Source organism: Amblyraja radiata, chromosome 10 (genome assembly GCF_010909765.2).
Source record: "Amblyraja radiata isolate CabotCenter1 chromosome 10, sAmbRad1.1.pri, whole genome shotgun sequence".
Lineage (NCBI taxonomy): Eukaryota > Metazoa > Chordata > Chondrichthyes > Rajiformes > Rajidae > Amblyraja > Amblyraja radiata.
The window spans coordinates 54563474-54578994 of record NC_045965.1 but is presented as its reverse complement, the minus strand read 5'-3'; the positions used below and the strand labels follow the sequence as shown (position 1 = coordinate 54578994).

Here is a 15521-nt window from a genome sequence, read left to right as displayed (position 1 = left end):
GCAAGATTCAAACAACAATGCTAAGCACTTTCTCATTAAATTCTCCAAACAATGCTTTAGAGCTCATTTTTATGTGATAAACCAGATTCTAAAGGTTTTATTAATCTTTATTAATCATAAAAATAGACTATATTGCAGAAGGACTTGTTGGTTGAAATGAAGGGCTTCCACGATAGTTCAGCTACAATAACTTGACCCTCGACTGCAATGTATCATTGCAAGGGATGTGAACTGTTTTTTTCCACGAGTGGAACTAAACAGTGTGAGAGACACTACTGTGCCTGCACAGAGCAGAACTCAAAAATCACTTGCCGTTAATGGCAGGCATACATTTTATGTGTGGTTGCAAAAATCTGCAGTTGCTGCTTCAGCTTTGCTATTCAATTAAAAAGGACAATCACAAAGGCACTTAAAAAATATTCTCTTCTATCAAACACAATACACGAGTAAAAACAATACTGCTTGTGCAGGAAGGAACTGCAGATGCTGGTTTACATCGAAGATAGACACAAAATGCTGGAGCAATTCAGCGGGTCAGGCAGCATCTCTGGGGAAAAGGAATAGGCGATGTTTTGGGTTGAGACCCTTCATCAGACTGAGAGTTAATGAGGACGATTCTCTTGGTTTCAGTTTCAATACATTTTAGTTAGTTACAAAAATGCACACCCCAAATTAGAGTTGACGGGTCATAGTGTCTCACAGCACAGAAACAATCCCTTCAGCCTAACTTGCCCATGCCTACTAAGATGCCATTTCTACACCAGTACCAGCTGCCCGCATTTAGCCCATATCCCTCTAAACCTTTGCTATCCGTGTACATAGAAACATAGAAACATAGAAAATAGGTGCAGGAGTAGGCCATTTGGCCCTTCGAGCCTGCACCACCATTCAATATGATCATGGCTGATCATCCAAGAGTGGGGAGGGAGGGGTAGGGGGAGTGGTGGAAGAAGGACAGAGGGGTAGGGGGAAGGGGGCGGGGGGAGAGAGGGAAGGGGGTGGGGTAGAGGGAAGGGGGGTGGGGGAGAGAGGGATGGGTGGGTGGGAGAGGGAGAGGGGTGACGAGAGGGAGACATAGAAACATAGAAATTAAGTGCAGGAGTAGGGCCATTCGGCCCTTCAAGCCTGCACCACCATTCAATATGATCATGGCTGATCACCCAACACAGTATCCTGTACCTGCCTTCTCTCCATACCCCCTGATCTCTTTAGCCACAAGGGCCACATCTAACTCCCTCTTAAATATAGCCAATGAACTGGCCTCAACTACTTTCTGTGGCAGAGAATTCCACAGATTCACCACTCTCTGTGTGAAAAAAAAAATTCTCATCTCGGTCCTAAAAGACTTCCCCCTTATCCTTAAACTGTGACTCCTTGTTCTGGACTTCCCCAACATCGGGAACAATCTTCCTGCATCTAGCCTGTCCAACCCCTTGAGGATTTTGTAAGTTTCTATAAGATCCCCCCTCAATCTTCTAAATTCTAGCGAGTACAAGCTGAGTCTATCCAGTCTTTCTTCATATGAAAGTCCTGCCATCCCAGGAATCAGTCTGGTGAACCTTCTCTGTACTCCCTCTATGGCAAGAATGTCTTTCCTCAGATTAGGAGACCAAAACTGTACGCAATACTCCAGGTGTGGTCTCACAACTGCAGTAGAACCTCCCTGCTCCTATACTCAAATCCTTTTGCTATGAATGTACCTTTCCAAATGCCTTTTGAATGTTGCTTAGCCACCTGCCTCAACTACCTCCTCTGGCAGCTTGTTCCATTTACACCCCCATCCTCTGTGTGAAAAAGCTGCCCCCCAGGTTTCTCTTAAATCTTTCCCCTCTCATTTTAAACTCATGTCCTCTATGCAGTTACCCGACCTATTCCAAATTATCCAAGGCTATTGTAGGAATCCTGAGCTTTTGGGACATTTACGGATGGTCATTATTTAATTCCCAGTTACAAATACTTTCTCCAGTTCAACAAGACTGAGTCCAATGACGAAGTGGTAGAATTATTCATTTCTATTAAAAAATATTTGGTGTTGTTGAACTTCAGGTTCGATGCTTGTCCATTGTAAGTAGATTTGCAGAGGAAGTGTTTTGATAGGAAGTCATTGACCCGAACTATTAATTCTGTTACTCTTTCTTTACAATGCTCTGTCCAGCTGAGCGATTCCGGCAATTTCAGTTATTATATTGGTAATGTTCAAGTTATTTTCCATCTAGACGGCAGGGTGGCACAGTGGTAGACTTGCTGTCCTACAGCACCACAGACATGGGTTCAATCCTGACTACGGTTACTGTCTGTACGGAGTTTGTGCGTTCAACCCATGTTGGTTTTCTCCGGGAGCTCCGGTTTCCTCCCACACTCCAAAGACTTGCAGGTTTGTAGCTTAATTGGTTTCGGTAAAAATTGCAAAATGTCCCTAGTGTGTAGGGTAGTGCTAGTGTGCAGGGATCGCTGGATAGCACGGACTCCGTGGGCCAAAGGTCCTATTTCCGTGCTGTATCTCTAAACTAAACTAAACTAAACTAAACTAAACTAATCAGTCAATTCAAAGATGGAAATCAGGAATCTAAGGAACAAATACTCTTTAATGCAATGCCAGTGGACTGTATCTCATAGTAACAATATATCACAAAGGAGGGAAAGAAATACTTCACCATTACATTTCACTTCTGATCATGTATCTTATATAAATATAGACAAGCTGCAGTAGGTCAAAATTGCTTACCTGAAGAATTGGAGATGATGGAGCCAAAAGCACTGATGACAACATTTGCCTTCAAACGAATAAGCTGGTCCTCATCTTCAACCCAATCTCCAGCATCATTCTGCTCCGTACGGACTAACTCAATTGCAGAAATCCGCTGACCTTTCAGAATAATTCTTCGTGGTGACATGTAAGGCAAAAACTCACATCTCTCTTCTTTTGCTAGTTCCACCTAATAGACAATTACAAGAGAGAAAACAATACTGAGACGCTCAGGACAACTATGACCTTCATTATAATATTAGTGTGTGGTGCATTATAAATCATGGATGGTGAAGAGCATGCATTTACAGATATGTTATATACGGTAGTTATCTCGACCTGACTATCAAGCTTCCTGTTGTATCTTTCTAAATATTGACTGTTCGCAGAATGTTCTTACGTTATATGAGGCCAATATGATTGCAACTCAACTTGATAAACTTCCAAGTTGCCCCTCTAGTGTTTACACGTGTACATGCCAACCACCATACTCCTTTAAAAACAACCTGCATTCTCCAAGCAAGACAGAAACTAACGTTCAGCAAATGGTGGTGCAGCAGGCGAGTTGCAGCCTTACACAAGAGGCCCAGGTTCGATCCTGACTACAGGTGCTGTCTGTATAGAGTTTGAACGTTCTCCCCTGGGTTTTCCCCGGGTGCTCCAGTTTCCTCCCACACTCCAAAGACGTACAGGTTGGTAGAGTAATTGACTTTGGTAAAAATTGTACAATGTCCCCTGTATATTGGATAGGGCCAGTGTATGGGGTGATCGCTGGTCGGCGCGGACACAGTGGGCCAAAGGGCCTGTTTCTGCGCTGAATCTCTAAACTGAACAATGCGTAGGAAGGAACTGCAGATGCCGGTTTACACTGAAGATAGACACAAAATGCGAGAGTAACTCAGCGGGTCAAGCAGCATCTCTGGAGAAAAGGAATAGGTGACGTTTTGGGTCGAGTCCCTTCTTCTGAAGACGTCACCTATTCCTTTTCTTCAGAGATGCTGCCTGTCCTGCTGAGTTTCTCCAGCTTTTTGTGTTTATCTAAACGAAACATGATATTATTACAGAGCAAATTGCTTCTGCTTTTGCATTGGCCCTTACTGTCAAAACGTTCTCATTTTACTGCAACATGACAGAATGAAGAACGGTGATTCCTAATTTTTGCTGTGGAATAGGCCCTTCACCCAGGGTGCAATGAGTACTTATTTCACTGGAATTGCTTGCTCTGCAACAACCAAGATAAAGTGACCAGCTGGGCATTCCAAATTCATTTTCTGATTGCTTTCATGAATCTTTGAGCCCCAGAGTTTGAGGCTGGCCATTGTGGAACAATTTGTCGATAGTGAAATCCATGTTGCTCAGCAAATTGCTGCAGCTCTGAAATCTCCCAAGGAGACCCTTTCAACAGTGGCCCTCATTGTTGTACAATTGGTTACTGCAACTTCTGAACATATGGGCAGTCATTCAGAACAAGTTTGCTGGTGTAAAGCATTCCCCAAGGTCAATGGCAGCTCTCTCACTGTCATGGCTAATCAGGTTGGTTGATAATGGCAAGATGGGGGTCTCCTGTATTAACTGCTGACACCCAACAGTGGAGACGTCTTTTTTCAACTTCTCTTTATTGTTACAGAGTTATAGAGTGATACAGTGTGGAAACAGACCCTTCGGCCCAATTTGCCCATACCGGCCAACATGTCCCAGCTACTCTAGTCCCACCTGCCTGCGTTTGACCCACATCCCTCCAAACTTGTCCTATCCATGTACCTGTACAACTGTTTCTTAAACATTGGGATAGTCCCAGCCTCAACTACTCCTCTGGCAGCCGGTTCCATATACCCACCACCCTGCCACAAGGAACTGCAGAAGCTGGTTTACAAAAATATCGACAAATTGCTGGAGTAACTCAGCAGGCCAGGAGACCATGCATGGGTGATGTATCACGTTGGGACCCTTCTTCAGACTTATTGTAGGGAGTTTGGGGGAAAGAAAGCCAGAAGAGAGGAGGGGCAAGGACATAGCCTGCTAGATGATAAGTTCATACAGTTTGAGTGGGGGGGGGGGAGGGGGGGGAATTGATAGGCGGATGGCTGGACAAAAAAAGGTGAATAGTCAGAAGGTGATAGACAAAAGGATCAAAGAGTTGCAAATTGTGAAGCTAGAGGAAGGGATGTGCTGTAGGTGGAAGAGGGGGTTGGGGTGAGGGGAGAAGTAGGATGGAGGTGCTCCAGCACTTTGTCTCTATTTTTCACCTCATTGTTCATGCCTATGAAGCACATTGTGTTCCTGAGAATGGCTTTGGATTTGGTTGTCTTTGATGCCTAATCCTAAAATGCTTTGAGGATGTCTATGTGTTCTCGCAGGAAGAAAAATATCTCAAAATACAAGGATCCATTTAGTTTCTCCTTATCTAAATGGTACCTCATCTTTGGGTGTAATGTTCTTCAAGAGCAGTGTTGCAATAGACCAGAAAATCATGAGCATTTTGAAGATCTCATGATGGAAATACTTAGACGTGAATTATGTGCACAGACAGATTTCTGTGCGGGTATTTCAATGTTTAGGATCAAACTAGATTGTCTAGAAGAGGCAGTAAGATACACACTCATTGTTTTAATCAAACTACTACCATTATTCTCTTTGGCAGGATTGAAAATCCAAGGAAATTGTCCACTTTTACGGTTATCTGTCACGTTTGTGGTTGATAAATGAGAATTGACAATAATCGAGTTTCATAGTACAGGTATTGTCAAGCGGCTAATTTTACTATAAATCTCATTCAACAATAGCACTGGGTAGATAGAAGTAATAACATTTGCAGATCTTGGTCAAATGGCTAATAAGATTACAATGCAGTGTAATATTGTTAACCAGTTGTTGAAAATACTTTATCTCAACCCATTTTTGCCTCTGTTCAGGTCTTCGTTGGTTTTGTTAAATAAATGTTTAAACATTAAAAACCTCTCAACTTTTTGAGCAATAATTATTGCATTATATTCATATAAATGGTGATTTAACAAAATATACACTACATAATACACTTTTTAGTTCATATTCCCATTCAAATTGTTATCAAATAAGGTGGGTAACAGATCTAGACATCTTTACGAGGTTATCAAATTAACCCAAGGAATTCTAATCCAAGTGTAATAATTAAACACAATCTTCACAAATGCTATAAAGGCATTTTTAAAAGGAACACTTTGTAATGAACTATGTCTAATCTGCACAAGTTATTACATATATTTTTAAAGCAGATGATATTGCTTGCACCATAAAAGCATTTTATCTTTAGTTTACAAAGATGATCCTTAGTCCAACTATTCAACTTCTGAACACAATTAATAACAAAAATCGCCTTGAGCTGCTGCCAGAGACCGGGTTCGATCCGGACTACTGGCGCTGTCTGTGGGGAGTTTGCATGTTCGCCCTATGACCATGTGAGTTTTCTCCGGGTGCTAAGGTTTCCTCACACACTCCAAGGATGTACAGGTTTGTAAATTAATTGGGTTTGGTACAATGGTAAATTGACCATGGTGTGTAGGATAGTGCTAGTGTATAGAGTCAGCTGGTCAGCGCAGACTCGGTCGGCCGAAGGGCCCGTTTCCGCGATATAGCTCCAGCCCTTTAGATTCGTTACTTACAACATATTATTAAAATCTGTGGCTCTCTTTATTCACGGGCAGCAAATGCATTTGTGTACAGTCCAATCACTTCCAAGGACTCTGCCAAAGGTGTACCATAGCTAATGATGTGATTTATAAGCAAGGCACCATTTGAATAATGCTGCAATTACTTCTTACAGTATACTTTCAGAATAAAGAGTGCATTATAGAAGAGAGTGATTGGTTCAAAAATATGTTTTCTTTTATTGGTCGCACTGCCAGGTAACCAATTACTAAAACTATTAATTTTTCAATGGTGTTAATATTCTGAATATTTAACAACATTGATTCAATACTTTTGTTTTCATTCTACTACTTTGCAAGGAGAAAGATAGAGATGGTACTAATAGCATCAAAAAATTGTAGCTAAACTAAATTAAACATTAGAAGATAGACACAAAGTGCTAGAGTAACTCAGCGGGTCAGGCAGCTGAGTTACAAAAGGATGGTTGACGTTTCGGGTCAGGATCCTGCTTCAGACTTGGAAGTTGGAGTCTCAAGAAGGGTCCCGACCTGAAACGTCACCCACCATTTTTCTCCAGAGACGCAGCTGACCCACTGAGTTACTTCAGCACTTTGTATCTATCTTCCGTATATACCAGCATCTGCAGTTCCTTTCTACACTTAATACAACATTAATTAGATTCTGTTTGAAGAATTGTCTCTTCAGTTTTGATCCTACTTTTACTGGAAGCAGTTCATAGAGTCACAAGGCTATTCCTAGAATTTAAATACATGAAATGTTAAGTTAATGATGCAAATTCAGTTCAACCCAAAGAAAATCTAAGGTGAGTGGTAAACAGAGAGTGGTAAATCTCTGGAACTCTCTGCCACAGAAGGTAGTTGAGGCCAGTTCGTTGGCTATATTTAAGAGGGAGTTAGATGTGGCCATTGTGGCTAAAGGGATCAGGGGGTATGGAGAGAAGGCAGGTACAGGATACTGAGTTGGATGATCAGCCATGATCATATTGAATGGCGGTGCAGGCTCGAAGGGCCGAATGGCCTACTCCTGCACCTATTTTCTATGTTTCTATATTTCTATGTGAGGGAAGACACGGAGTTTCCGGTGAGGAAACATTGGTAAGAGCTAATCAAGCATCCTTTTTGGTGAACTAGGAACAAATATGCCAGCTGATGATTCATAGGGTAACATCCCCAGGACAATGCCATTGGAACACTCCATCACGTTGCAAAGCCAAATGTACAAAGCTGACTTTATAGGGTCGTGTTGATGCTTTGGCATCGACTGTGCAAGAGCTGGCTGCTCTTGAAAAGGAGGCGCAGTCCTCTTTCTTACAGTTTGGCTTTCTTCCCAACCAATTGGTCAAGCGCTTTTGATTGCAACATGCGCCTTAATTTAGTTCAACAAAGAAACTGACAAGTTACTAAAGAACTGTGGTAGGTCCACTACCTCGCAGCACCAGAGACCCAGGTTTGATCCTAGCATCGGGTGCCGACTGTGTGGAGTTTACCAGTTCTTCCCGTGACCCTTCCGGGTTTCCTCCGGGTGCTCCGGTTTCCTCCCACGTCACAGATATCTGCAGCTTTTTTTCGGTTGATTGTCCTCAGTAAATTGCAGGGAGTGGAGGAGAAAGTGGATTGACATCCAACTAATGGGTGATCGATGGTTGGCATGGACACGGTGGGCTGAAGGACCTGCATCTCGCAATCAATCACTCAATAAAAGGGTGTTTTGCAAGGCAATGCAGAAAGCTCCAAGTCAATTTGGACACAGTGAGTCAGATCCCAATAGCAAGACTACCAAAACCATGGTGGAATCTTGTTGCACTGACCATGGGTAATTGTGCCATTGACAACAAATAACCCAGTAGGTGCTGCCTTTAACAGAAACTATTCACTTGGAATAGTATCCAACCAAATAAAATGTTCCTTGATTTATAATGATCAATTTTTGTTCCAGTTTAGTTATTTCTCATTGTAAAGTCAAAGTTTAAAATACTCTTTATGTTAAATACTATAGCTTGTTTGACACTGACAACAAAGGAATAATTAAGTAGTAAAAAACATACTAATTAAATAAAAGTGCTAGTAAGCTAGCTTCAAAAAAGCTACTTTCTATATTATTGCGACTTCCTGCGATGGCTAAAAAATGCTGAAAAAGGATAAAAAATGTTAAATCTGGAATGGAGTTGTTAGGCAAACAACAACTAAATTATCAAATGCAGATCTTGGAGATATTGAGTAACAGTGCACACACGTTAATAAAGGGAAAGCTTGCAATCCATGTTCCATCTGGTTAGCCCAATTGTAATAAATCCGGAGTGTTAAAGCCTGTTGAATTTTACCTCCTCTGGGACAGCCCTGATACAGGTAAATCCTTTCCGAAAAGCCACGAACACTCGGTGGGCCCCACAGCGTAGTGCAGATGTTGCACAGTCAAAGGCTGTGTCTCCAGCACCAAGGACAATGACTGTGCCCCGTAGTGTTGGAAGACAAGATCGACAGGCACACATTCCTGAAAGAAAGCAAAACAGTATTTCGTCCAGAATGGAAAAGAAATTGAGGTCATTACTGCCTGTAGTTCGGGCATCACATGAGCTTTTTAATAATTCAAAATGGCACCCAAAACATGTGCAACCTGCAAGGCAGATTATTAGTGCAGTTCCTAACATATGTACAGTATACACCTGCTGGAATTATCCAGAGCAAGCAGATTAAGATGTCAGTGTGCAATGCTGATTTCACTACCCTCAGTGCACCAGTTGATGCCATCTTTGACTTCAAGTCTTTAGATTTTTAGAGATATAGTGCAGAAATATGCCCATCGGCCACCCCAAGTCCGCGCTGACTTGTGATCCCCTTACGCTAGCATTATTGGTCTGTCCCACTTAGGCGACACTTTAGGCGACTGCCAGGGACTAATTTTAATGGAATTCACCTACGACACCTGGCAACAACCTACGACAACACCTCCGACAACTAACGGCAGCTAAAATTGTTGAAAAACATGTTGACAACAAAAACATGTTGAAAATGTTGTGGAATTATTGATCAGTATTGATGTAGCTGAGGTGAACTGAGCACTGCCTGAATCCCGTACTGTGCTTGATCGGATATGGCAATGGATTTACTTTAATATGAACACATACAAAAGGCAATCACTGTGGACTTGAGTAGTGATATTAATTGTGGTTATTCTGCCGATCGGCCGTGGAAGTCAGCTATGGGAATGGATCTGCCAGCTTCGGCTGGGCCGCAGTTCCAGAGCCTTGGCCACAGGAGGCAAACTCGACCCGCAGTTCATCCACAGAAGTTGGCTATGGGAACGTATCTTGTGCAATACCCGGCCTGGGCGTCGCATTTTTTGGGGGGGAATTTTGTCCGGATTAAAGCCCCAGTGTTCCCACTACCATCTGACCCTGTGTCCCCACTAACATCTCTCGGATCATGTATCTGGAGAGTGACCCTGATAGATATTGGACTTACCACAGGTCTACTACTGATTTTCCGGCACCCTTGCTTCTCGAGCCTTTCTGGGTTATCCTGGGGGGGGGGGGGGGAGGGGGGAGGGGAGTGGGGAGGGGAGTGGGGAGTGAGGGGAAAAGTCAGACACAGAGGTCGGCCATGGGAACGGGTCTGTCGGATCCGACCGGGCTGGAATCCCAGAGCCCCAGTTGCAGGCAGCAAATTCAACCTGCTGATCAGCTGCGGATGACAGCTTTGGGAAGAATCTGCCGGCTTCAGCAGGCCAGGATTTCCAGAGCTCCAGCCGCAGGGCGTGGAAGTCCCAATGAGGTCGAGAACGGCCGCCTCACCCGGCCTAGGCGCCACATTTTTGGGGGAACTTCCGGAGATTGGGTGGGGGGGGGGAGGAGAGATTTTCAGAGATTTCCAGATCGAAGTATGCGCCGGACCATCAGTTGCCAGAAAATCGATGGTGCAACTCTATTTCCCTCCTTTTTTGCCAAGGATTCCACTCCAGATCCTAAAACCTAAAACGTCAGAGCCTGTTTGTTTTAATGTTATGTCATTTTTTTTTGGGGGGGGGGGGGGGAGATTTTACAAGACAGATTCACTTCTGGACTACCCGCAAGGTCCTGTTACCCTCTTTAAAATGCTCGAGCAACGTGGTTGTGCTTACTCTCGTTACCTGTGTCAGTCCTTAGCTGCTGAACAGCAGAGTGAGAGCTCGCTGCTCACAGAAATCACTGACAGCAGCAGATTGCATAAAGTTGCTGTGCAGTCAGCATTGCAATCAATGGGTGTGGATTATGTTCACACTGCAGCTCTCTCTCCTCAGTGGATCTCGGGGGCTATTTAATTTAGTTGCCAAACTATTTACGCCTGCCATCACAAAGACGCAGGAACACACTTAAATAAATTGTAAAGCTGTATCATTTTACCAAGCAGAGATGAACCATATTACTATCAAATTATTCTGTTTCATTGCAGGGCATTTTTATTCCTGTTGAAATGTATTCATATACATAATTTCACACCCAGCACCCTCAGAAAAAAGGCCTATTATTTTATCTCCTATGGTTGACTGCAGGCAACGTTGAATTGCAGATTTCAGCACATGATACCACATCCATTATACTGAAGCAATCAAAAGTCCCAATATCTAAATAAATCGGAAAAAAAAAACTATCAGCCTTTGATCTTAATGCCTTTTTGCTTCGCAATCATGCATTTAGTTAGCCGTTACTTTTTTTTAAGGCATTGTCCTGGACCACTATGCCGACTTTTTTGTCTTTGTTCTGTGGAGAACATTTAGTCAGAGGGTGGTGAATCTGTGGAATTCTTTGCCACAGAAGGCTGCGGAGGCCAAGTCAGTGGATATTTTTAAGGCAAATAGATAAGATTTTGATTAATACGGGTGTCAGAGATTATGGGGAGAAGGCAGGGGAATAGATCAGCCATGATTGAATGGCAGAGTAGACTTGATGAGCCCAATAGCCTAATTCTACTTATTCCTTATCACCTTATGACCTAATAACATACATCGTTATAATTTAGAGGCATATATTTTTTCAAAATATTATGCAACTAACGCATCAAAAATTTGATTAATTTTACATCACGGCTTCCACAAGAATTCCAAAAGTTGTCAATGCAAAGATCCAAGTGCTACATTCCGGTTGGAAAACAATAAATGGAAAAAAGACATCTACATACTGCATTTAAACAAAAACTTTACTGACAAAGCTTTCAAAATTGAAGTTTGCTTTTCTAGTTTCATCCAGAAATAATAAAAAAAATTTTCATGTAAGTGCCTCGTGTTTTATCTTTGCTCAATCGTGCTAACAAAATTAATAATTAATAATAAGACCAAAAGGAAAAAATAAAATTCTTAAGTTAAAATTCCAGGATTAAATTTAAATGAGAAGTTCTACCTGCTTTGCTGGCTTTTGCAACAAGGGGCAGGAATTCCTTGGATGTGTAGAAGCCATGTTCCACTGTTAAGCCTTCAAAGATGAGATCTCGCTTTGGCTCCGGTAAACCTATTGAAATGCAGATTGCTCCATTAAATGATAATGCACAAAGTACGAGTTCTGTGTAATACTTTGCATTTTTTTAAAAAACAAACAGGATGTTTTCATAATCCTTTTTACAGTCCGCAGATGTTGCCTGCTAATTTACAGACAATTTTCTCTGATATATAGGTCATCTAAAAAGACTCGTACATTTGCGAATTTGTGAAGTACAATGCATTAAAAATCAAAATTCAGAAACAAACAAGATAGATGTTCCTCTTGAACTCCAATTTCTCACTGCAGTTATACATTGTAAAACAAATTAAATATCAGCTGTAATGTTCGGGGAATGAATCAGAAAATGGCATGAGTACCTTGCATGTTTTTCTACAAAGAATAGAATATCTGAATTCGGAACATCCACTGTTAAAACAACATTTTTGAAAGTGCACAATAAATAATTTGTAAACCAGCGTCTGCATTTCCTTGTATCCACAGTTTACAGTTCATTTATCAAGATTGGCAAGCCACTCGGCATCTGTTGGGCTGGTACCATTCAGCAGTTTGTGATGCACAAGTGGCCTTTGCATATTTCCCTCCCTGTCTGATAACTCAACAGACTGCGGTAAGTCTTTAAATATTTATTGTGCCAAGAAAGACCAACATCCTGACCAAACCTTTGAAAATGCAGGAAGCATACTTCACAAAGGCACAAGTCCAGCTGGAAGCTCATTCTTTGAGTGGGTCTTGCACTGTTTCATTGCCACAGAAGGCTGTGGGGGCCAAGTCAATGGATATTTTTAAGGCAGAGGTAGTTAGATTCTTGATTCTTGACTACAAAAGTGGTAAATACTGCCCAGTCCATCATCGGCTCTGACCTCCCTTCCATCGAGGAGATCTATCGCAGTCGCTGCCCCAAAATGGGTGGCAGCATCATCAAGGACCCACACCATCCTGGCCACACACTCATCTCCCTGCTACCTTCAGGTATAAGGTACAGGAGCCTGAAGACTGCAATGAACAGGTTCAGGAATAGCTACTTCCCCACAGCCATCAGGCTATTAAACTTAGCTCGGACAAAATTCTGAACATTAATAGCCCATTATCTGTTTATTTGCACTTTATCAGTTTAATTATTCATGTGTGTATATATTTATGCAATGGTATATGGACACACTGATCTGTTCAGTATTCGTGCCTACTATGTTCTGGTGTGCTAAAGCAAAGCAAGAATTTAATTGTCCTATCAGGGACACATGACAATAAACTCTCTTGATTAGTACGGGTGTCAGAGGCTATGGGGAGAAGACAGGAGAATGGGGTTGAGAGGGAAAGATAGATCAGCCATGATGGAATGACAGAGTAGACTTGATGGGTCAAATGACCTAATTCTAATCCTATCACATAAACTTATGAACTGTTTTGTTTTAATGCTTTCCAGAGTCAGGTCAGGGTCTCAATCCAGAGTTACATAAACACTTGCAATATATTTAGCATGGGTGGAGGAACAGCTTGGATAAAGGACGGGGGAAGAGCAATGGGGGAGAGGGGGGTATCACGGGGAAGGGAGCAGGAGCCAGCGAGGAGGACCAGAAGGGAAAGGGCTGGAGCTGCGCGCCTTTGCTTGGTGGTGAGTTTGGGACTCACAGCGGGCGCTGGACGCTCTCCTCCGATGGGATCGGACTCCCCGCTTTCCGTTTTGCGACATCGGCGACATCTTCGACTTCGGGCTGAGCCGCTCCCGGTCCCTCGAAAATTGTATCCAGTTGGAGACATCCGCCGGCCACCTACAGTGTCCCTCAGCTCCAGTAAAGACGCGATGGCGCAGGAAGGGGCGGACCGTCCCGGGGAGTGACAGGAGAAGCGACTGGCAGGAGAGGAGATCGATCTGCGCACGCGCGGTTTTTACGATTTTTAAACCCCGCTAACATTTACAACATACTACCGATCGGAACTAAACTTGGTGCACTCGCAGCACGGGAGAACGGTGAGTGAGCTGACGAAAAATCGTAGCGCTATCGTGTACTGTTTTTGCGCAAATAGAAAAAACGCGCACACTGGAAGAACACAAGATCAGATTTTTAGTTATGTATAGATGGTGTTGGTTAATTATCAATGTCATTTAGGACCTACTCTAACTTCGGCAGCTGGTGAGCTAGTTAGAGTAACATCCTACATTATGGCAGTAATTGAACTATAGAAATGACTGCACTGACAAGAACACCACTCATCAGCTACTTACTCTGTCACCAGGAGAAACAGCCTTAACCTTTACTCATAGGTGAACGGTTTAATTCAGTTTCTATCTGTTACTTCAGCACTTTCAAATCTTTTGGATGCATCGACTTTTAATCAGTCTTTTAACATCCAGATGAATCATGCTTTAAACTAGTGCAATTAACACACAACAAGCAAAAGAGCATGAAGCAACAATGATATTTGTAGCACCAAGGTACTACAGATGCTGGTTAATATGCAAAAGGACACACAAAGAGCTGGAGTAACTCAGCAGGTCATGCAGCATCTCTGAAGAACATGGAGATATTCTCCATAGAACATCTATTTTCTATGGAGAACATAGAACCGAGCTCTAGATTCCAGATTAGAACTAGAACCTAGTCTAGTTCTAGCCTAGACGTTTTGGGTCGAGACGTTTTGGGTCCAGACCCTTCTTCAGGCTGTTTGTGATTGTGTTCGATTGCTTGCCCTCTTCAGGGAGATACTGATGATCCAATGATATTGAGGGAGAATGAATCGGAAAATGTGCTCGGCAAGGCAAGAGTTTCCATGCTGAACTGTGGATATGTATTCACCTTGAGAATCTAGCGATTTGAGAATCTCATATAAACACCCAAGTTCAGAACACCTAACAGGGGCGGCACGGTGGCGCAGCGGTAGAGTAGCTGCCTTTTACAGCGTCGGCAGCGCCGGAGACCTGTGTTCAATCCCGGCTACGGGTGCTGTCTGTATGGAGTTTGTACGTTCTCCCCGTTACGGCGTGGGTTTTCTCTGAGACCATAAGGAATAGGAGTAGAATTAGGCCATTCAGCCCATCAGGTCTACTCCATCATTCAATCACGGCTGATGTATCTCTCCCTTCTAACCCCATTCTCCTGTCTTCTCCCCATAACCTCTGACACTTGTACTAATCAAGATCTTCGGTTTCTGCCCATATTTCAAAGACGTAAAGGTTTGTAGATTAATTGGCTTGGGTTTGTACACTTGACATAAGTGTAAATTGTCCCGAGTATGTGTAGGCTTGTGTTAATGTGCAGTGATCGCTGGTCGGTGCGGACTCGGTTAGCTGAAGGGCCTCTTTCCGTGCAGTATCTCTAAAACTAAAACCAAACAATCCATTGCAGTCAGTGTATAGAAACATAGAAAATAGGTGCAGGAGTAGGCCATTCGGCCCTTCGAGCCTGTACCGCCATTCAATATGATCATGGCTGATCATCCAACTCAGTATCCCGTACCTGCCTTCTCTCCATACCCCCTGATCCCTTTAGCTACAAGGGCCGTATAGGACAGAGCTTCAAAATGTTCTCAGTGAACCTGTGAACAGGAAGACCAAGACCATTCATTTGAGAGGTAAGGCCAGCCTGAATGGTAGAAGAATACATTTAGTATAACATGCATTCCCGTTTATAGGCCTCCCAGTTCAGGGTCAACCAGTATCTG

General features: G+C 42.9%; 1 protein-coding gene across 1 annotated transcript in view; it reads right to left on the bottom strand.

Moving 5' to 3' along the window:
* dpyd (dihydropyrimidine dehydrogenase) overlaps positions 1–15521 on the bottom strand; it is a 675582-nt gene that overhangs the window by 342705 nt on the left and 317356 nt on the right. The window contains exons 9-11 of the mRNA XM_033028889.1: positions 11763–11870; positions 8712–8881; positions 2726–2936 (exon numbers count right to left, since the gene is read on the bottom strand). Of these exons, the coding sequence (XP_032884780.1) occupies positions 2726–2936; positions 8712–8881; positions 11763–11870 (489 nt within the window). The remainder of the gene's footprint in view (positions 1–2725; positions 2937–8711; positions 8882–11762; positions 11871–15521) is intronic.